Below are 24,152 nucleotides of genomic sequence, written 5' to 3'. Positions count from 1 at the left end.
TCAGGAGAGGCTTTTGTTGTTAACCTGAGATTGTTATGATCAGGCTTTTGAGGGAATTAGTTTTGCAGAATACATAGGAGAAGAAAGAAAATGGTTCCTGCTCAAGAGTTTGACATCCATGACTTTTGGGTATTGAATGCCTATTATTGTTGGTAGGAGAATTTAAAGTCTGTGAAATCAGCCCTGATCCCCAAGTCCTAAGTTTTGGAATCTCCTAGTAAAATAAGCAACTTCTAACTCATTCTTTTGCCAATACACAGGAATACCTCTTGGAATTTTCAAAACAAGATTCTGTAAGATTTCTCTATATTGAAAGTCAGTAGCAATATGAATAAATTGTTTTAATTAACCTACATCTGGTAATATCAGAGTTAGCACTACCAATAGGCAGAGCATTTACCAATGTGGAACAAGGCTTGTAAAGAAAATCAGCCAACAGAAGAGAAGGGAGGTGAGTGGGAGGGAGATGATTAAGAACCGAATTTCTAAATTATAAGACTCCAGAGTAGGCATATCATAAAAGTATTATTATTCAAAAGGATACATTCTGTTTGACAGGTAAAATCTAATACTGTATACAAATTTTTTATTGTAAAAAGTGACACAAGGCTAAATCATAATAATGTGAATCAATAACTAATTAGCATTTATAAATGCAGCTACAGGGAAACATATTTCAATTTCATAGAAGGAAGCTAAGGGATTGATTAACAAAGCTAAAAGTGAGACGAGCACATGCCTAACATGCTCAGAGTGACTCCACAGGCTCAAGGTGCAATGCAAGGTCCAAGTTGGATTCTCAATAGTACAAGTATAACCTGGTGCCACTACCCCACACCAAATCAATAACTAGACAGGAAAAGAAAGAATGAGACTTGAACTGTTTGGGTTGCCAACTAAGTCCCTGGGGGAATAGGTCAGCATCTCAGTTTTTTTTTTTTTTTTTAAAGAATGTCCTAGTGGAGATGAAAAAAAGGGGAGAAATCAATTTCACTAAGAATCACTTAACTTGTAGTTTTAGAAAGAGGCAAGGGTGTACAAATCCAGTACAGTTGTGAAAGTTGACTGAAGAGGACAGATGACTTAAATGTTGGGTGCTTTCCTTCCTTCAGATTTGACATATGTTGGGAGAAGATTGAAATTAGATATTTTACATGAACAATTCACTTTGCTATAGCATCTGGTATGTGCCAGTCTCGTGACGCAATTGTTGTCATTCCTCAACACTTTCACTTAGCTGTTTGCTGAGCGTTGACATGATCTGATCCATCTCAATAAGATATAGCAACTGGGCCTCCCTGTTGGCGCAACGGGTTAGGACGCAGCATTGAAGCTAGCCACAGCTGTTTCAGCACGAGTGACCCACACGGCATGGCAGACCTTTCCAGACCCATCCACTGCTCCCCTCAGCAGTGTACTTGGATCTGCCTGTTCTGCTCCCCAGTCTGTTTCTGGTGAAGCCTCTCACTGCCCTTGCATCTGTTATTTCTCTCCTCTCCTGTCACAGCCATTAAGAAGCATGTACCCACAAGTGGCAAGTTCTTAAATTATGGCTTCTTGTACCTTACTGGATTGCTCGTTTTCTCCCTCCAGTGAATAGCCAACCTAGTGAGGAAGCACCCCATATAAGTTTCCATGAGGTCAAGTGTTCAGTCCATCACTTATCCTTCCTCACTGTGGGATGGCAGGCAATGCCCAGGGGTTCCTCTAGATCAATTGGCTGTTCTGTAGGACACTGTCAATTTGTGCAAAGCACCATAGTTTCTCATGCTGTAAGCATAACAAACTTCTTTCTAAAGTGAGGAAGCCTCTGTTTTCCTATCTCACTACATTCTTGCATACAAACCCGATGCAAATGATTTTTCAAATTCCAAGGTTCATTAATTTAATTGAATCTGTACCTACTTTTTAATTACATCTGCATTTCTCTCAGTAACCTTTGGAAAAATAGAAGTACATTACCATATTGGGGAAAACAGGGTCACACAGCAAGACAGAGTAGATACAAAAAAAGAACCACCAAGTCACAGGGTAGGTTTTCTTATAAATTTATTTCCGTACCAAAAAAATAACATTCCAAGGCAATGTTGTTATTGTACAGTATAGAATAACTTCCACTAAATTAAAAATTGGGTTTAATTTTTTGCTGATAATTTGCAGCATTGCTAGGAAAATAAAAAAAAAAACACCTGTTCAATAATTATAGAAATACTCTTGACAGATTCCAGTAGACCATTATGTCTCTTTTTTTGGCAATGTCAGCTTTCTGCAGTCAATTAGATTCTAAATTTGAAAGGCACATGGTGGTCAACATTCTACTTACTATTCAAGGTATCCATTTTAATTTTTTTGCAAAGACTTGACAAGTCTGAAAAATCTATTAATTTAAAAGGAAAGAAGAAATATAATACAGTTGATATTAGCAAACTACATATTTTTTCCTTAGCTGCAAGTTTTCCCCAGGGGATTTACAAAGTGCACCAGTTAAATATGTCTGTACATTTAAAACATTAAATATGTCTCCAGCAAGACATTTTTAAATATTTTGAATCAAATACTATAGCACAAATATAATTTACAATACTTTGCACAGAAAACATTACACCTGAAATATAACTTTAGATATTATATAAAAATACATATATTTTCTCACATTAGAAAAAGTATCTATTTGCAGGTTCCAGCATGATGTAACAATTCAAAAGAACTTAACCGTCACATAATCATCCATTTGCAATTAGATGATGTCCTCTCCACTTCAGTGGCACATAGCCACGGGCATGTTCCAGAGAACTAACCCCTCCTACAGCCCAAATGTAGTTTTCTGTAAAGGCAGTCATAATTGCTCCAACCTGGTTTAATTCTAGGAATTCATTACAAAATTTAAAAACCATTGTGTAAGAAAGCCTTTAGACTCATCATACAGTTTGAGCTCAACTCCTCCTTTGGCTATGGATACACTTGCTCTCTACAGAGTCAAAAGCATGGGTAGTCTCCATGAATTGTACCATGTGGGTCATAGCTCTTAGTAGTCTCACACATCTATATACATACATCCTTCTTAGTTGGGTTTGTTGTTGTTGTTGTTGTTGTTTGTTTTTTGTTTTTTTTTTTTTTAAGTTTTTTGGACATCTTAGGAAATAAGCATAACACTCCAGAAAATAGAACTCAATCTATATCTCGAACTTTAAATGCACCAAAGTAGGTTGCATCTTGATCTGGATCCAGTAGTGAAGGGTTGGACACCTCAATGCTTATTTCCTCACCAGATCGTAGCTTAAAAAATCCTCCGACATTTATGGAGTAGAAATGGAACTCAGAATTCCCCGACCAATATTTGGTGCTTCCTCCTTTCATCAAGGTATGTGAACTGGGAATTTTGATGCTGGTCTTAGTGACATACACCATGAGTTGAAGATACTCTGTAGCTAGGTCTCCTGAAGTTTCATGATGTCGAAAGCAGATGTTGGCATACAAGTAATAAAAGCCATCTTGGTTGACAATTAATTTTCCATTGCTGAAAGTCATGTTGGATATCTTGGCCCAACCTCGATCATGGTACCAAGATGACAGACTCACTTTATGGGAACCTGAAGAGAGGAGAGGCACATGATTTTTAAAAAACACCTTTTATGAGAAAGTCACCCAATAATTTGATGAGGTCGAAGAAAAAAGTATAGCACAAGAGTCTGTCTCAACAGAAGAATAACTTCTCAGAACTTATTTTCTAAAAGGAGAGAAATGCATAACCATACTTAGTGTTCCCTGTGAGGCCTCAGAGAGAATACAGGGATGAAATCTCATGTTTCCTATCCACATGGAAATCTCATTTTTCCTACACAGGCCAAGAAGGAGACTATTTCACCCCAGAAGAATCAGCAATACTTTTGTTGAGTTGCTACTGAGTCTGAGAACTTAAAGGAGGAAGAGGACTCACCAACAGAAGCAGAAAGGTCATTTGGGGTTGAAGGAGAGAATGAGCCAAAGGCAACTGTGATGGGAAAGCAAGAAACAAGAATAAGAAGAGAACTTCCAGAATCCACGTGACTCTACTTTCTCTAATTCATGGACAGGGGTAGAAAGAGATGGACCAAATGATCAAGCTCAAACTCTATTCTCATTACTATTTTCCCTTCCTCTAAATACCTCAAATGCTTTTGAGATACATACAACTGAAAAGTTGCCCCCAGGTAAGATGATAAAGAAAACTTTCTTGGCTTTGCACTCCTCAATTTCACACAATTCTTTGTGACCAAAGCATCATAAATTCTCCACTGATTGACCAGAATTCTCCCATAACCTCTCCTCACACCTAAAGTATGACAAATGATCATCATTCTACTATTTTGGGAGCAATAAGTTTCTTTAAAATCTTCTAGATCAGTAACATGTCCAGTGCTTTCGATATTTCAGGTCTTTTGTCTGTTCTTTCATAGATTTAAAAATTGGAAATATCTCACTGATAAACCCAACTAACAAGCACTCACATTTATGTGGCCACCTACTATCCAACTAGTAAAGGTGTAAACTAATGGAGGCAAAATTGTTACATTGTAGAAATACAAATACATTTTTTCCCTCCAGGAGATTTTGCAAATACTTAAATGTTAACTTAAAACTACCATCTACTAGGATTTCAGCAAGGCAAAATAGAGGAGCTTCAGACTGGCTTTGGAATTCAATTCTATAGCCAGGGAGAAGTTCTTTGCTACATATCACCCAAAATAATCAGCCCGCAAGACTTAGATTAAAGTGGATTCCAAAGATCCAGCCTACGGAGTCTTTGGAAGAGCCTAGAATCAGAAACTCACACCAGCTACCTTCCCAAGCTGCCTGAATCCTGGGGCAGTTGAACACCTCATCCTTTCTGGCGAGCCACAAAAAGGAATATGCTCTTCTGTCTCTGAAGGGCCAGTGATGGGCTGTGAGATGGCCTAAGAACCTAATGCCAGGTTGTTCCAAGAACTATCTAGGTGGCAGTGTAAATGGAAGAAAAATTCCAAAGGGGCCAAGGTACAGTGAGGCAATCTACCACTAGGCTAGCCTGTGAAGGTCAAGAAGGTAATGGTTCTATTTCCTCTGTCTGGGGATAATATATTTTCTTAACACCCCATCTGACCCACAGGAGGGCACCAGAGCAAGCCATCACAGACACTGCCACCTCCAGCACCCACCAAAATACAGCACTTCACTGGAAGTGCGGTCTTAGATTAAATAAAGCATCCCAAATATAAATATTATCTCATGATATTGAGTCCAGATGAGACTACCTGACTATTCATCACACCCTCATAAATACTAATAAAGTAATTCTTCTAGACAGATAAACAAGTTACCTCACCGACTGACAAAGCTAAGACAATTCAAGATGTTTCTTTTCTCAAATTATACTATGGCTCTTTCCTTCTTACTCGATTCCTTCATTCAATGCTTTAGTCAGCCAATTGTTTGTCTTCTTCTATAAGATTGTTAACACAAAGTTGCAGAATGACAAAGGTGAAGTCTACCCTCTCAATGGGATGGATCATCTCATGCTAGACCAAGGACTCCATGATAAAGCATGGGAAGGCGAGGAAGGAATATGCAACAGAGAGGAGAGAAGATGGGAACTTAACACACTGTTAGGTAAAGTCAAGTGAGAGGAGAGTCCTTATTTCCCACTGAGCATATCTCCACATCTGTCCATTCACTCATCTACTTTGATTCATTCAGTTGATCATTTGATAAATATCTGTGGTGCTTTCTATGGGTATTCTCTCTGCCCACAACTAGGAATTATAACAAAGCAGTGCACCCACACAGTCTACAGTCTTAGCATCATACAAACGGGTTTTAAAAAATCATCAGAAAAATAGCAGTTTCAATTCTGCTTGTCATGAGCATGGGGCTGAAATACGGAAAAAGCAACAGCCAAGTAAACACTTCAGAAATTCACAGTGATGCGGGGAGCTCAGCTGAGTGAGTCATGAAGGAGTCAATAGACAAGGAGGACTTGGCTCCAAAGTGGGTGAGGTAGGGGGAGGAAGAACAGCCTGGGGGGAAAACTGTTCAAGCAATGAGCGAACTTGTGGAGCATACAGAGGAGGAGGGGGGAAGTCAGCAGTGTCAACTGGAGGATAGAGGATTCTGAGTCGGCAATAGTGGGAGAAGAGGTGAGCAGTCTGGGTGAAGGCATTCATGTCGGCCCCAGGCGTCCAGGGCTAATGAGACATGGGAGACCTCCTCCCCCGACCCCCACCCCGCCTCCCAGGTCCTGTGGTCACTGCATTGCACGTGGGAGAGAGGCCTCTCCAAATAGTTAGCTAAGAAAACCACATATTCTGGATCTCCCTAAATATTTCCCAGTGCATTTTATTTAAGACGTTTTGGAAATGCAGAATATAACCAGCCTACAAGGCATATTCTGACTTCCTATGTGTAAATAAGTATAAAACAGAGCCCCAAATGTATAGGCACAATGACAGCCCTCTTCTTCTGTAATAGCCAGTTTTGGCCAAGGCTGGGACATATGTGGATAAAATGAGTTGTTGGCCCAGCCAGAAAAGCAAATTCTATTTTCTTAAACAGAAGCATATACAAACTCATTTCACACAGAATCTAACTCAATAATCAAAGGAAAATAACCAGAGTTGTGCCCTGTTTTTTGGCAATGACTTGATGCTAGGTGCCTGAGGAGACAGCTTTATAACTAAAACATGCTTGTTATTGCCAAATCGACTTTGGCACACAGTCTGATGCAATATTTATCATATGGCATTTAAAATGAACTGAAAAGATAAATATGGAGTACATTCATAGCATACACAACTGATTCATCATATTAATTTGATTGCCTTTGCTAACATGCAAAATAGATTTCCACTCAAAAATTAGGGTTGCCCCACCATACGGTACACGTACATAGAGGGAGGAAATTTGTTTATGAAGCAAGTATCTGGAACAGGATAGAAAATCTCCTAAAAGCCAAGGGTTGGCTCCTCACTTCCTAGGTCTGTCGTCAGGAAAAATCCCTTGTTGGCCCACAGTAGGACAATGGCTTCAAAATCATATAGTATGACTTGGAACTTTTCAACTCTAAGAAAAACTTGCCTTAAATCATTTTGAGCACACAGTAGAACATGAATAATTATTTAATTAAACTCAAATAATAATAAAAAATTGCATTCACTGAGGGTTGACTTTATACCAGCTCTACAGAAGCTTGTTCAGACACGGCCTTCCAAGCTAGGCCACAGTTGCTCTCAGGAGGCCTATGAAGCAGCAGATGCAAGAATGCATTCAATAATAACAGACTTGCACAAGGTCATACGGGCAGTTAGTAGACAGTGGGACTTTGAACCCACATAGGTAGATTTTAAAGCCCTGCTACTAAAATTAACTAGTGTACTTATCTTAGGGAAAGAGGAATGGGAGCTCTCTAAATTTATGTCCAACCAATTAGCCATCAAGTACTTACATAACTTACTGAAATGTGAAAAGCACAGACATGGAAATCAACGAGAGCAGAGCTCAACTTCTAATTCTGCCACCATTGCAACCTGGAGCAGATAACTCAGAGGGTGCGAACCTCAGTTTCCATGTCTGCCAAATCTGAAGATAATCACAACCTTGCAGGGGTGTAATAAGGATTCGAGATAATGCCTCCAGAGCAAATGCCCAAGGCACAGTGTATGCGCAGTAAGTGGCACAGCTGTACAGTGAGGTTCACTCGTCACCCTACAGAGTACTTTCTTTGATGGAGTAACAGTGGGGTTATAATAAAACAGTAGGGCTGTAGGACAGATGTGAGCTGCAAGCTTTCGGTCTCCTCATTTCCGACAGGCCTCCCGCCCACTGAGCTCCCGCTCACCAGGAGGACACGCGAAGCCCCTGGAGAACAGAGGCCAGGTCTCAGTTTCTGGAGGACTCCTGCCTCTAAATATCCCTCTATTGAGGAACTACGTGCAGTGCTCAGTGACCTGGATGGATTCACGTGCCTCAGAGGCCAGCCGGGGGGGACACACAACTTTAGTTTGACTAAACATAGATGAGCATAACAAGGGATTGTCCTTCCCAGCTCTGCACCCTGAACTGACAGTCATTTAAAATACATAGCCACTGGGGACCTAGTGACGAATATGCTGATGATAGGCCTCTGGAGTGATCGCACACCACTGTTTCCACACTGTGGATCATTAACTGAAGATGAAATGACCTTTCTTTTGGTGTAGAAGTTAAAGGCTGTCAAAAAGATAGTAAGGCGGCTAATGATAGGTTTGACTCAGCTAGGCTGATAACGACTCTTGAAACGTTTTTTCTTTGGCCACATGTAAATGCAACTCACCCGAGGGGATGTCAGTGGCGTTAATAGTGAGATGAGCAAAGGGTTGCATGGCAGGCTTGCCCCTCCTGGCCAGATCTAACCCGGAATCGTCCACCATAGCTGGAGATGAGAAAAAAGCACATTAGCCTAATAGGTAGGGGCGCTGAGGGCCTGCTAATGTTCATGTTGAGCCAGGCTTACCTTTTTCTGCTCTGACATATTGTGCTCTAACAATATGCTGCAATTCCTGAAATAAAAAGAAAACAAGGATCTTCAGTAATCGCTCACTCTTTTAGTTAACTAGAAAGAATTCACGACTGTTGAACATGTAATAAATTCACCTTCCTTCCTTCCAGTAATGCTAGAAGCACAGAAGCAGTGAAATTCCTTGACATTCTAGTAGCTATCAAGGGAAGTTTCACCCCCAAAATGTTGATGTGCTTAAAAATTACCCCACCTGCACACCACCTGACAAAATACTCTGGGCCATAAGAGGAAATAAAAGATAATGTAAGTCATAGAACATGGAATAACAACATAATTAAAATTCTGTAGTAGGTACACAAACAGAGAGGGACTTAACTAAGAAAGTAACAATTACAGGAGAATATTAACCCACTTAAGTCTTCCAGGAGGCTCTTTTAAAGTATTTTATTAGCAAATTTCTGTTGTAACACTAGAGCTTGGCCCACAGGAAACAGAATGGTGCCCAGTTCCCAGTGGTTCATTTTTTGTTTTAAAATGTCATTGTGTATTTAAAGTACTACAGAGATATCTAGGAGCTTTTAGAGTACTTTTTTAGAGTAGCTTTTAGAGCAATTAACCTGAAACATTGCCAGAAACAGAGGACACAAGCACATGAAGAGCATAGGCGGCTGCATATCTCTAGTGGAGTCCGAGCATGAAAGATCAGAGCGGTAGCCCCAGGCCCCACTGGGTCAAGACCTGAGCTGTCAATAACTGGTAAAGCAAAGTGCATGAAAACTTGGGCTTGACCTCATTTTAAACCCCTGCTCGACCACTTACATAAACTGAGGGTATTAATGACCACTTTAGCTCGGGTAGTTGTGACGATTAAATGAGATAGTGCCTGTAGATACTTGGCAGGTGTCTAGTAAAACTCAGGTATCTGGACACAAGATATATGGGGGAAAATCTCTCTATTTTTATTTTTGGGGTGAACATCCACACTAACCATTCCCTCCCCCTGCCACTCTCACCCCATCCAATGATGTTTGAAAGGTAGATCATAGAGCTTAAGTTCGTTGAGTGGTTGGAGGAGAACTCTGAGGCAGACGTATAGATGATAGTGTGACAACTAGATATAGATAGACAGACAGACTGATCGATTTAGAGATCTAAAGCTCATTTTCCATCGAGCTCTTATCTCCATCATCAACGGGACAGGGAGCAGGGAAGAAGGAAACAAACCTAAGTATACCTACATGTACCTACAAATGTCCATTTCATGCTTCTATGCAAACACACTTGTGACTGAGAGAAACACATATGGTTACTAGCTCAGTGTTTCTCAGGTGTGAGCTTGCCTCATACTGCTGGAGGGTGTTTGGAAACAGCCTTCAGGCCCATCTCCAGCCCTCCAGATCCAGTATGTGTTAGGGAGGAGCCTGAGAACTGGCATTTCTAACAGATGAGCTAGCTAGCCTTGGGCCTAGTTTGAGAGGTTTTTTTACATCCTCATAATGTCAGAGGTAGCAAATCTTAAATTTTCTTTAAGCCTGAGATGCAGGACCAAGAAAACAGCAGACTCAGTCACTGATTAACTGGGCAGGGAAGTTTGTTCTCTCCCACCTGGGAATGAACTTCTGCCTATTTAATCAGTGGCTTCTAGGGCTGAGCTGTCACAAAATCTTTCATTACAAGTAATAACCAGCAACATTGAGAAATGCAATAACCAGCAACATTGAGAAATTAAACATTCATTTAAAAAAAAAAAAGGCATCATGACCCAGAATGAATTAAAACTCTAGCTAGAGACCCATGAGGTAATCCTGCTTTCATGTTACATCGGTGGGTACATAGCCAAAAACTGAATTTCTCTCAGAAACGCCGTAGGGAAGTTTCCATGTGGAAGAGGGAGCACATGATAAGTCTTTAAGCTCAGGATACAAAACATGAGTTTTTTAATAGCTGTTCTTGAACCCCCCATTTCACCCCCAATTCCTTGAACAATAACATTACTGTTATTTATGTGCATGAAAACAACCATAAATTTAAGATTCTCCTCAGTTTTTATACTTTGAGGGGCCCTGACCTGACCCCAACTATTGACTTAGCAGGATTTTTTTTTAAAGATTACTATTTGTTTATGCTTACAAGAAATAGGGTGTAGGCTAGAAGTGTGGAGGGTAAGAGGATTCACCAGAGACACAGTGGGGAGCAGAACAAGCAGATCTACTGAAATACACTGCTGAGGGGGGCAGTAGGCAAGAAAGGAGAGGTCTGCTGCACCATGTGGGACAGTTCCCTGGACAGGCAACTTCTTTTTTTTAATTAAAATTTTTTTAAAGATGTATTTATTTATGCATACAGCGCTGAGGTACAGGCCAGAGGTACAGGGGCGGTGAGAGGATTCACCAGAGATAGAGTGGGGAGCAGAACTGGCAGAACAACGAAGTACACCGCTGAGGGGAGCAGCGGGCGGGCCAGGAGAGGTCTGTTGCATCATGTGGATCTCCTCCAGGGCCAGGGATCAAACTCGCACTGAAGTGGCTGCTGCTAGCTTGCAGTGCTGTGCTTTAATCTGCTGAGCCACCAGGGAGGGCTGGCCTGGCAGTTTTTAAAAGAAACTTCCGTAAGTATTTCTACTGTTCAGCAGGCATTGAGAAACATTACTAATTGTTTCTGTGAATGCTTATAATGATGATGTCTCTTACATAGTCTTAGATTTATTATATGTTCATAACTTCTGCAGATTTCATATATTGAAAATTCAATGAATGTGTATATTTGTGGCCAAAAAAGTATTTCCCTTTGTAGAATCATATTTGATTCTAGTTAGAATCAAAAGTTGAGTGACTCAACCTCATTATCAGACTGGGAAATGGTGCAGACTAAAAGACTCACCTCATGAAGCTGGGTTTGAATCTACTTTTGACTCCTGGAGCTATCTGTTCATACCTCTTGAAAAGTTATAGTCATCACACACAGATATGCTAGCTGGGAGAAGCACCAGTGGCCTGTGACAGGGCTAAGAACATGGTACTCCTTCTTCTGCCATGAAGCAGGTCATGAGGGGAGAGATGCCCTCTCCACACCTGGAGGGATGGAGCTCCTTGGTCTCCAAAAGGGAAGGATGAGTATGGGATGAAATGAGTAGGCCTTGCTATGTCTCCTCCCAGGCACTGCCCTAAGTTCAGACTTTTTTGTACTATCACATATTCCCACTTTCCCCCTCTTTCTAGTATTAAAAGGGGGGCGGGATAAGGACAGGCTAACTGTTTCCAGATGGAGAACCTAGAAGGAAGTGGGAAGAGGGAAGATATTTGTCTGAGAGGGTAGCTCCCTCCCTGAAGCAGGAACTCTGACAGGAGTTTCACTTAGGTTGGGAATCTGACCAACCAAGAAGAAAAACACCCAGATATGGAGAAATTTGGTCTCAGAAGCTAAGGAGCTTCAGGAAACAGCTGGCTTCTAAATGGTGAAGCCATGTCCAAGGGATGCGCTGGTGATGCCTCCTCACCTCCCCAACCCCCAACACACACACTCACCCAGAACCTGGCCAGGCCTGTGCATGAAGGGGTTTCAGGTCCCCAGATGAGACCCCATCAAGTCCAGCCCACAGGTCGGGAATCACTCCATCTTGTCATTTTTTTCTTAAAGATCAGATACTTTGGTATGTACTTTCCAAGACAGGATTGTTCTTGAAGGTCCCTAAATACTTTCCATTTCAAAGATTGTAAGAAACCATGTGAAGAAGTACCCTAGCTTTACCCAACTGATAATTCCATTATGTTTTAAGCTTTGCATTTACAGTGATCTTCATCCAAATTGGTCCTCTACTTCTGTCACATTAATTAGAGTGTTTCAAAATTTGCAGAGTTCTTTATTCCCAAATCTTATCATTTAGACATGCCTTCTGGTTTCTTTAAGTTCAGAAAAGTCTAATCATCTAATTTGGGAGAAACACTAAAATAACTCCTTTTCTCTGAGCAGATTAATCAGATGAAAGATTAACCTCTTTCATCTGATTAATGTTATATGTGTCTTATCTCTGTTTTAAAAGTAATTGTGAATTAATAATAATGCAGTTAACTCTCTGAGATAAATATCCAATGCAATCCAATGTTGCCACAGAATTGCATTTAAAAAAAAAAGTAGATAGCTTTGACATTCTGCCCAGAAAACCTCTCAGCAGAAGCCAGGCACAGTTCGGGGTAAGGAAGCTGGGCAGAGGGCCCTCTGTACAATTGTCTCTTAACTGAGAATTACTAAGAAAGAAACCAATGTCCTGCTCCTCGGGAGGATCAGAAATCTGCCTTCTCTAAATACAGCACTTTTAGCATCTGTTATACGTGAAGGACAAAAAGAATTGCCCTTGGTTTCCAAAAACTACCCATGACAACTAGGATCAGTTATGTTACCAAGAAAACTGATGTGAATGAATGAACTTATCATAGTTACACTATAATAAGTAGGATTTTCCGCAAATTTATATATTTTTAGAGAAGCATAATTTGGGCCTAAATTATGCCGCTTTGTTTGACCCCTCAAAAACAGAACAGAAAGAAAAATCTCACTACTGGCAAGCCAAGATATCTCAGCCAATTAAAAGAAATCCTCTGACATACTGCCACCTAGTGGACGCGGTCCAACATTGACAAGTCTGGGATAACTTAGGCCAGGTTTGCAAGAGGAGACAGAATCTGCCGCCACTCCAAAGTCTAAAAACAAGAGGTGAGGAAATTTCACAACATTTAGAAAATATTCTCAATGTGGTATCATCCTGTTTAGATTGCACTAGCTTTCCATCTTGCTGTCAGAGTGCACTTGAGCAAGAAAACAACTGAGAGATTTTTTTTTTAATTTAAACTTTTTCCATTCACAGAAAAATGCTGGCATTTCATAATTTTCTCCTCCAAGAAAGAAAGTACACAAAAGATCAATCTGAATGCATAACTGTGGTTTCTAAGCTTGCTTCTCTTCAACTTCTCCTGAACTCACCATATCCAAGAAGTACAATTCCCAGGAGCACATTAGGGAAAACTTGAGGCAAATAGAGGGTGTCTTTGAGGCTTTGGGGTTAGGCTCCCTTGAAAGTCTTTTAAAATGTCATAGGATCCAACAACAACAACAACAAAAAAAAAAGAGAACCCAATCAAAATATAGGCAAAAGACCTAAGCAGATAGTTTCCTAAAGAAGATATTCAGATGGTCCACAGGCACGTGAAAAAATGTTCAGCATCACTTACTGCAAAAGAAATGCAAATCAAAACTGCAATGAGATACCACCACCCCTGAGAGGAAACAACAAAAGCTGTAACAAAAAAAGTTGGTGAAAGATGTGAAGAAAAATTCTTATCCATTTGTTGGTAAGGATGCCAATTCCTGCAGCCTCCATGGAAAAAGGTATGGAGACTTCTTAAGAAAATAAAAATGGAACTCCCGTAGAGGCTCAGAAGTTCCCTTGCAAGATATTTACTCAAAGAATATGAAAAATCGAATGCAAAGAGATTTATGTACTCCTGTGTTTACAGCAGCACTTACCACAATTGCCAAATCTAACCAACCTAAGAGTCCAATGAGAGACAACTAGATAAAGAAATTGTGGAATACAAACTCAGTGGAATACTACCCAACAATTAAAAAGACAAAATAGCACCTTTCTGTCTAAATGAATGGACCTCGGGGTGACTGTACTAAGTGAAATAAGTCAGAATGTAAAAGATGGATATCAGATGATTTCATTTATCTGTGGAACATAAATAACAATGTGTATACATGTATATGTGTATGTGTACATATATATATATATAGAGAGAGAGAGAGAGAGAGAGACTACAAAATACAGCAAAAATAAATCACAGACTGATTGGAGGGGAAGGGATAAGGAAAGAAAAGGGACAAGGCATTAGCAAAGGAGGTTTTTTGAGGGAAAGGTAAGTGGAACATGTGCCCATGTGGAGCAGTAAAAATGAAACCCCAAAGTTATATAGATATAAATGACTGGCAAACGTAATTAAAAAAAAAAAAGTTTTAAGATCTTTTGCCAAAGAAAGGGTGGAGGGAGAGCCCAGATCTTGCTAAGTCAAGGCCACTTAGGAAAGACTGTACTGCATAAAATAAACATAAACCCCTTGGAGTACTTTCAACTTGGAGTAGTTATGGGAATTTGCTCCAGGTAATTTAAATATTTATAGCAAAGCTAAGCCCTCCTTTGTAAATGTAGCTGGATAAATGCCCCCAAACAATACTTTGACAACACTCCAATTCAAGAGTGGATGTTATTAAGTTGTTCTTAAGTTTGTTTGACTGGTGGTGTTTTATTATTATTATTATTATTTGCTTGTTTGTCTTACAAAACAATATGAAAAGATTTAAGCTACCACAGAGGCCATTCCCAGCTGTAAAGAGTTCCAGAAAAGGTCAAGTTGCTAGAATTTGGGGTTTACCAGACCGAAAATCCCACCTGCCCACTGTGATGTGAATTGTGTGACCCAGGGGTGGCTGTCAGTCAGGGCAGAGAAGAAGCAATTTGTACAGCCCGATACATTATAACCACTGGCACCAGCTCCCTAGTGGGGTCTCCGTGGCTGCCTCCCTCTGTAATACCAGTGGCAGCTGCTGGGACATCTGTCAGGATTTAACACCCCACTTGCCAGGTATAATACTGAGTTCATATACGTGTTAACGTATGTAATGCATTCTTTTTAACATTTTAATGATACCATTCACATAATTCTTCCCCAACCTAGTTACAAGAATAGTGTATTCATCAGCCGAGTTATGCCACACATGGTTTGTTTCTGGAAATGAATAGCCAGTTTCCTATTCCTGCAGAGAAGTCCTGCAGACTTCCACCGTATAAATAACTCAGAAATCCATTCCCTCCTCTCCACCCAGAGGACACTGCCTTCCTTCAAGCTTTCATCATTTCTCATTATGATTACAAGAGCCTCCTACTTGCTGCTCTCCTCATATCAGCCCCCAGCTGTTCTGTGGGTCACTCTGATGACCCGAAAGCACACAGGGGAGCCTGTCCCTTTTCTGAACACCCTCCGTGCACCCCAGGAACAAATCCACATCCTCACCTGTGCTCCGAATGGCCTGCATGACTAAACATGGTTACATCTCTGGGCTCTCCTGCTAGTTCTCCCCTGTACCCACAAACCCCATCACCCCTCAGGAGATTGAGATGCCCAGAGGTTCCTGCCATTTGGAAGCCATAGAGTCGGTTCTCCCTGAAGTCTCCTGCTACCCTGTTGATGCAGACCTTGTGTATACTGCCCCCTGAGAGAGGCCTCAGGTCTATCAGTAGCTCATCTTTCACCATTAAGATTTCATTGCCACAGTATTCAGGCTTTACCAGCCACAGGAAGAGCGCCCCCCCCCCCCCGAGCTGTGCAGCAACTTAAGAGACTGAGCTTAGAATAGATGTCACAGCTTCACCATGTTCCCCTCCCCTAAAGTTCACAAAGACCTAATCCCTGGGACATGGGGGAATATTTGATATGCACCAAGATAGAGTTAGAGACCCCCTAGTTCTTTATGAAGCATTACTGGTGACACTACACCTCAAAGTAAAGAATTTTAATGGAAGACTCCACTGCAGGTTCTGTCATCCAAATGCACGTTATGAGAGGCAACATGGAAATGGTGCTTCCCAGCGAGGCCCCTGAAGTACAGCCTGCCAGGATGCCAGGCCCAGGGCTGCAGAGTACAGGGAGGGCAGCTCCTTACTGTGCCCCCTAGGGACAGGGAGAGGAAAAGAAGGGGGAGGAGGACCCCAGCAGGCAGGAAGGAGAGGAACTAGTAGAAAAGGCACAAAGCCCACTAATTCCGAATGTAAGAGTCATTCTGATTCCTAAAAGTCTTCATTTTTTTACATAACTGACTGATATAAAACATTCATCCAATGACTGGATTAAAAAGATGTGCTACATATACACCATGGAATATTACTCAGTGATCAAAAAGATAAACACATGTCTTTTGCAGCAACATGGATGGAGCTGGAAGGGATCATGCTTAATGAAATAAGCCAGAAAGAAAAGGGAAAATACCGACTGGTTTCACTCACAGCAGGAACATAAAGAATCGGGGGAAAAAAATAATAATAATTATGAACAACTATATACCAGAGACATTTTATGGGGGTGGGGTGGGGAATGGGATCAAAAATGATGGGGGGGGGGTTGCACGCACTATGGTGATGGCACACGGGTGACTTAGTGATGGGAAGTCCACGGGGATTATAGTTGAGATGGAAAAAGGCACAAAATGATATAAAAATAAACTATTATGATAAAAAAATTCATCCAAACCCCAAGTGTCCACATGGGTCCTACCTACCCCCTAACGCCTGACTTGAGCACTCTACTCTCCAGCGCCTAATCTCCTGCCTCCTAACAGAACTGGCTGCCACCCTCACACCAGCACCTCTGCCATCTCCATGAAGAACTTACCTGGACGCTACGGCAACCTCTGCCCACCCGCGTCCAATCACCAGCGGCGCTGGCCCCCAAAGGGAGTCCGCCGATGGGAAAGACACACCTTTGCAATATATAACGTGCCCTACCCAGCACAGGACCGAGGAATCGTGTACCCTTGTTTTCCTAAAGCACAGTGATGCTTCCTTGGCAGGAGGATGGCTATGCTGGGAACAGAAAATTAGTTTTTATTGTTTAACCTTCATGGCTTAAATGAGGAAGCTTCAGCTACAGTTAAAGGTCCCCTTGGGTTTTCCTAAAGTAGCCTTATGACAGCAATATTAGTCTTCATAAAGAGCCCAATTTTAAAACGTCTTGCTCTATGGTACTCGTTTAAAAAGTAGAATCTGAGGGCTTGACGGAGGAACGGCGCTGAGGCCTCTGGGGATAACAGCGCCATTTACCACATCTCTGTCTTTCTCTGCCGCTTAAAACATAACAAAGCCACCTTCCCTCTCGCGGCAGGGCACGACACTCAACAGAGCCATCTCCTGAGGGAGGCTTCCTCTCACCGACTCCCAGAACTGTCTCTAAGCCATGAGAACAGGACTCAGGAGGGAAAAGAGGCCCAGGCCAACCTCTGCAGACCAGAAGCAGAGGGGCAGGTCCCCGGCTGACCCTCCTTCAGGCTTACGGTCCGGAATCTGTTCATGCTCCAAAGAGAGAAGAAGCAGAAAATACCCCCCATGGAGCACACGCCACCCCACTACGAACTTGGCACTCATATCAAGGCTAGTGTCTGACATTATTCAACAACCAGCCTCCTGCTGAGAGCAAAAGCAGAGGGTGGCAAGACCCAGAAAAGCAGCTCCTTCCCTCTCATTGAGCATAGACAGGTGCCCAGCACCTGGGGACAGAAAGTAAACTTCATTCCGTGTCCGCAGGAAGTTCAGATTCAAGTGAGTCAGACCAAGGTCAGGCAATGAGGTCAAGGCCAATGACAGACAGGGTGAACAGGGCAGCCCTGGGCCTGCACACATAGGGCTCCTGACCCCAAAGGTGGGCATGATGGGGGTCTCTGTCAGGAAGGAGCTGGAGTGCGAGGGACAGTCAGAAAATTGACTACACAAAGAAAGGTGTGGAACCCCTACCAAGGGCCATGCCCAGAGGCCATCTTTCATTCATCTGTCCTCCCACAAAGTGGGCTGAAAATGTATTGGCCAGGCTTCCCCGGAGCCACGAAGGCTGTTTCCAGGGCTGAGATTCTCTTTGCCCTCGCTGTGCTTATGATCACCATACAGAGGCAACCAGATTAGGAGAACTGAACCGCTGGAGCTTCACTGTGGGTTCCCTGAGTACAGCTGGGTGGGGTGAGGAGATGGAGCCACAGGTAATGGGGGTGCAGAGGTTGGAATGTCAGAAACAGAGGACTAAACAACAGGTTCTGCAGCTTAGACTTTCTCTCGATGGCCACTGGGATCCACCAAAGGATGTTTTAAGCTGGAAACTAAGTTCAGATGGGCATTTTAGAGGTCACTCAGTTATAGAAAAAAATAGACTAGAGACCACAGGATGGGACAGGATGGTGTGGACCGATGCCATTGTCCAGGCAAGAAAAGATGGGAATGGGAATATTGAGGTGACATAGTAGTGATGCAGAGTTGGGAGAAATAGCTTAAAGTTTTGTAAAGGAGAAAGACTCATAGGCATAGGATGAGAGTGAGGTGAAGAGTTCGTAAAGGTTTAACAGCTCCTTCTGACTTCTGTTTCATGTAATGGAGATGGTGGTTCTGACTTCACCACAAAAGAAGTAGATCAGATGCAAAGCAGGTTGAGCACTGAAAAGATTCTAAATTTACAAAAACCATCCAGTGAATATGAATTTTACCATTTGTAATTATTATTTTTACTACTGCCAGTACAGTTGCAGCTACTATTACTTTATGTCCCCAGTTTTTTCTTCTTCCTTCTCCTCCTCTTCCTCTATCTCCGCCTCCTCCATCACCACCCAGTGTTCTTAAGGGAAAAGACGGAGGACTGAGATAAGGAAGCTATGTGGGAGTGGAACATTCCAAGATCCTGAAGTTCAAAAAAAAAAAAATGATCAAATATTCATTGTCTAATCACTTCTGATACTGACTTTTTATAAGATCCACACCACTCAGGCTTGATGCTACTTCTCAAAATAGTTACTTCATTCACCAAAGACTCCCCACACACCACTCTCTGCCTACTTAAAACACTGCCTTGGTCCCAGTTCTTTATCAGTACCCACTCTGAAGCCTTCCTGGAAAGACAGATCTGCAGATCTAAGAGAGGAATTCCAAAATCAGAGTCTGCTCCTGAACTACCATATCGAAATCCTTGTGATGATACCAGGAGCCTTTTATTTTCCCTTAACAAAGGCTCCCGGTGGTTTTCAAGATCAAGCGGCTTTAAGAAACACTGCTGCTGAAGGCACATTCTCCTCTCCAATCCCACAGGCTGCCCTTCTCCCAGGAAAAGTCACTCTTGGAGGGGCACCTATCTATGCCTGACCATTATCCTCACTAATCAAAGAGGCTCAGCTTCACTCACTTTTGAAATCTTAGCCCAAGAAACCATGTCACAAAGTGAGACATGTCTTCCAGACATGTCCTCCCTGTTCTCTATTTCTTTAAGAATATCGATCCAGGGCCCTCCCTGGTGGCACAGCAGTGAAAGCACAGCACAACGAAGCTAGCCACCACTTTAGCCTGAGTTCTATCCCCAGCTCCGGAACTGACCCACTGGTGCACCAGACCTCTCCTGTCTTGCCCACTGTTCCCCTCGGCAGTGTTCTTTGTTGATCTGCCTGTTCTGCTCCCCACTCTGTCTCTAATGAATCCTCTTACCACCCCTACACCTCTGGCCTGTACCCCAGTTCTATATGCATAAATAAATAAATATTTTTTTTAAATATCGTCCAGGCAATCTTTTCTTCCATTCTGGAGTATGTCCAGCATAAGGATAAGCCTGCGTCTGATGGCATCACTCTGATAGTTATTTCCATCCTGCAAACTCTTCTCCTGTTTGTCCTGGGTCTCCTGCCATCGAGTATGACAGTCACTCCCATTGTGGGACAAAGAGCAGTAGATGGACTTGGTTTTGTAGGAAAATTCTGTGGGTCTTACTTCAACTTTCCCATAAAGACAGCTTTTATAAAGGCTAGATATGATTAGGGTTGATTGAATTGCAGTTCCCAAAACTGTTACAGCAAACAGAGATGAAATCCCTTTGAAAACCACGACATGACTAACATCTTGATTTGGGAACATCAATGTCCCCAAACCCCAAGTTTCCTTGTGGGTTTACAAGAGACTTTCTTAGGACACATACTCTTGTATACAAAGGCTAAGAGACAATGAATGGGGCTTAATTTTTTCCCCCTCGTTTTTGCTGCGTATGTGTGTTTAACTAAAAAGCAAGTGAAAATAATGGTCATGTCATAATCTCAACGATCATGACTTCATAAGTAGTTAAAATCTACTCATATTTAAGTGGTTTCTTATGTATTTTAGATTTAAAAATGAAAACGGGCCTCTTGAAATAATTGACACTGGAATTCTAAGAGACTAGCTTTACATATAGAGAAAACACTGCTAATCCAATGAACTTTCTGGTTTTAAATTAATGATCTTCAATCCACAAATCTGCTAACAACTATGCAAGCGATAGTCAAGGTTTATTCAAAGCTCACAGATGCTTATGTCTAAGTAGCCCTTGGAAAGTCCCTCAAAAAGAAGTACACTATTCTCTCCCCTTCAATGTAAACAATCCTGAAGTATTTTGTTCTTTAGAAAATAAAATCTTAAACATTCAAATTTTTCATAGATTATGTCTGTGCAGAACGCCTGCTCTATAATGAGTCCATTTTCCTGCCAACACTAGCTTTAATGAGTAAGAGAGACTGCTCATTGTTCACTAAAATCCATTCTTTTCTTTTCCCAGCTAGTTATTGGGAACCCCCTTCAAGCTTTGGTGGCAGGCGCTTCCTCAGCTAGGGAAGGGGACATTGCCCAGCCACCTTTGCAGCAAGAGGGGGGCTTTGAATCTGGCCAACAGGATACCACTTAGAAGTGATGATATGTCAGCTCCCATATACCACTCTTACCTTTTTGCTCTTCCTTTCCTCTGTGTGGAAATGACAACAAATAGAGATGCCAACTAGACCCTAAAGGTGGGGAGCAGTTATTGCGAATGGGGAAGTCTCCCTGCTGAACCTGGACATTCACCTTTGAATTACTGCATATGAGAGAAAAACAATATGTCTTATTTAGTTCGCTGAATGATAGATCTCTTTGTTATAGCAGCACAGACTATGGCGAATACAAGCAAACATCTCACTGAGGATCAAAGTATTACACATCTTTGGGGATTCTTAATAACACAGGATATTTTACATTTACATTGTGAAGGAATTAAAACTCCAGGTAACAATTGTTCAATAATTACAGTTCTGGTCTTAATCCCCCATTTCTCATTTGAAGGTTCAGAAACTTACTAATTCCAGCAAATAGTCAAGAATATGCGAACAAGATAGCTTGTTGGTAGTTGTTATCGTCAGTTGGCTTACCATATTCTGGAGTGAAATTAGAGTTTTATAATATTATAGTTATGTAAGAAGCCAGAATCCTGATTTCAGCTCATACTCTTCCGTGCCTTTAGAGTTTGAATGGAAATGCAAAGAATACAAACTGCAGGGAGAATTCTGCATGAAGATCACACCCAACAAAAATTAGGCTGTATTGTTAACATGCTGAGACATTATTACCTCAGGTTGCAATGTTAATACTTATCAATTGTAACACTGGTCAGACAGCAGATAAATGAGAACCAGGCTTACAACTTTCTGAATGACTTTATGAATTGGTCAATGTTCACTCTTATTTAAAAACATTAGCTTACAGAAGTCAGTAAGTCATCAATCACTTATTTGTCCTTTTCTTTCCTTCTTGACATTGATATATTCAAATGTGAGTAAAACAGCTACCTCCTCATCCTGATGGAAACCTCAGCTATGCTTTAAAGTGTCATTTCTAATTGGGCAGCTCTTTCAGGGGAAAATGTTTAATACTCACAAGCAAACATTTATTTATCTAAATACTGAAAAACACTTTTATATGTTAGATGCATTATTAGTCAAGAAACACGACTTTAAAAGCTAATGTCTGTATCCACATACATATCCCTAAGCCCATATGTTTCCTTTCCAGATCCTAGGGTTCATCTTGAATGCATTTTGAATCAATTTGGAGAGCAAAGTGATTTGTATAATTTGTAGATAGAGCTCTCTTCTGCGTATCATTATTTCATCGAGCTTTCAAATCAACTCTCAAGAGTTTTTCACCCACAGATGCCCAATGTGACATCAGTCTGGCCTCCTGAACTCAAGCAGAGTCCCAGCACTGAGTGCTCAGAATGTCCATTTCATGCCTGAACAGATGGCTTTCCACCAAAACATGCCAGGAGGGTCAAGTGTTCTTCCCGCCACATGAGACAGGCCCTGCTCTGGCCTGAGCTTACTGTTCCTCAGGCTGGCAGGGGCCAGAAAGACTGCCAGAACTGGAAACAGGAATTACTTTATAAATTAGACACCATATTTGCCCTAGTGTTTTCTTTCTTGTCACAGACTGTTATGATAAACTGTAAATTGTGGCTGGTAGGGCTGGATCACTAAAAGGGTTTCAGAGTTCTGTGCTAAAGGGGAAAAGAATCCATGAAAACTCAGCCACAAGCAAAAAATGGAGGGGGGGAGGGGGAGAAACAGCATTAGTTGTCTGACCAAAGACAGGCTGGATAAACACCAATTTGTGTACACTTATAATGTGATACTGTGCTTATGCCCAGCATTTGTTACCACTGGGTGGGTTGATCTCTCAATAATGATTGCAGCCACACATGTAACTTCGTTTTATGGATTCACTCAAAATCTATATTATATTAACATTAAAATACAAACTTATTATGAACAACTAATACATCCACCCATGCTATTTTCAGTACTAGCAAAAGACATGAAAATCTGATTGTTTTGGCAAGATGAGTAGAGAGCCACATTAACCAATAATCCTCATCAAAGGATAACACAGTTAGCAAGTCATGAATTGGTGAGGGGAAAAGAGCATATCCTTGGGGGTGAGAGAAGCTATGGCAAATTTCTATGCTTAAAATAGTCTGTGAGGCCCTCCCTGGTGGCGAGGTCATCTATTTAGACCATATCAAGAGGTCCTATTTCTAATGCACTTCCAATCACAGAAATTTATGCAAAATGTTGTCAATCATTTTTCAGTATCAGAAATTATAATATTTTTCTCCTTTGGTCTCTTAAGATGAACCTTTGCATTCTCATAAGGGTTCATAAATTTAAATTTTCTTTCATTACTTTTTTCCAAGTTCACTATCCACTGGCTTACAGACTATATAATTTCAGGAATGAACTTCACATTTTGACATGTGCACCTGTTTCACTCATCCATCATCAAGTAAACATTAATGGTATCTTTTCTTCTTTATATTATTTACTTTTAAAATCATCTTGGTTGATCTTGCCTATTTACTTTTCTAGAAAAACCCCAGGACATTGATGAAATTAAAAGTTTGTCTCTTTTTCTTAAGTAGATGAGTTGATCTAAGCAGAAAATTTGGAGACAATTAAATCATTTACCTAACCAGAATTATGTTAATTAGGGGTTCAGTGCTAAACAAATTACCTCCAGTACATGTAAATAGTTGTTTACAGATAAATTCTTCAACATTTGGGAGACTGGATAATTAGCAGACTAGTAAAAATTTAATACAAAATAAAAAAACAAGGAGAAATAAACAAGGAGAACTGCTATTGCTATAGATAGTAAAAAACTGTAATATAAAAGGAAATGATTAGCAAAATTTAAGAAACCATACTTTAAAATATGCATAAAGTTAAACCCTACTAATCAGAATGAAGCCGTAATACTTGCAAGCAATGTGCTTTTTGTATGTACGAGAGCAATGTGCACCTCATTAATTCTGTGGTGATCTTTTATTTTTACATTTTAGTAATTCTGAACTTAAACACACTTTTAGATCCTACAATGAGCACATTTAAGTTTATAGTCCACACTTCCTTCTTTCATTGTGATGCATAAAGTAATGAAGTAATTTGAAAACTGGTGGTATTTTAGATTTGATAAAATACAACAAATATAAACTCTAAGAGGTGTACAAGTGTTGTCTCCCTA

General features: G+C 41.1%; 1 protein-coding gene across 1 annotated transcript in view; it reads right to left on the bottom strand.

Moving 5' to 3' along the window:
• Positions 1–3,149: 3,149 nt before the first annotated feature.
• TNFSF11 (tumor necrosis factor (ligand) superfamily, member 11) overlaps positions 3,150–24,152 on the bottom strand; it is a 31,902-nt gene continuing 10,899 nt past the window's right edge. Inside the window, exons 3-5 of the mRNA XM_004680130.2 lie at positions 8,504–8,549; positions 8,324–8,422; positions 3,150–3,590 (exon numbers count right to left, since the gene is read on the bottom strand). Coding sequence (XP_004680187.1) covers positions 3,169–3,590; positions 8,324–8,422; positions 8,504–8,549 — 567 coding nt within the window. The 3' untranslated portion in view covers positions 3,150–3,168. The remainder of the gene's footprint in view (positions 3,591–8,323; positions 8,423–8,503; positions 8,550–24,152) is intronic.

The sequence above is a fragment of the Condylura cristata genome, unplaced genomic scaffold, assembly GCF_000260355.1.
Source record: "Condylura cristata isolate star-nosed mole 26May11 unplaced genomic scaffold, ConCri1.0 scaffold00010, whole genome shotgun sequence".
Taxonomy (NCBI): domain Eukaryota; kingdom Metazoa; phylum Chordata; class Mammalia; order Eulipotyphla; family Talpidae; genus Condylura; species Condylura cristata.
The sequence above is the reverse complement of the archived record's forward strand: the minus strand, read 5'-3'. Positions and strand labels throughout refer to the sequence as shown.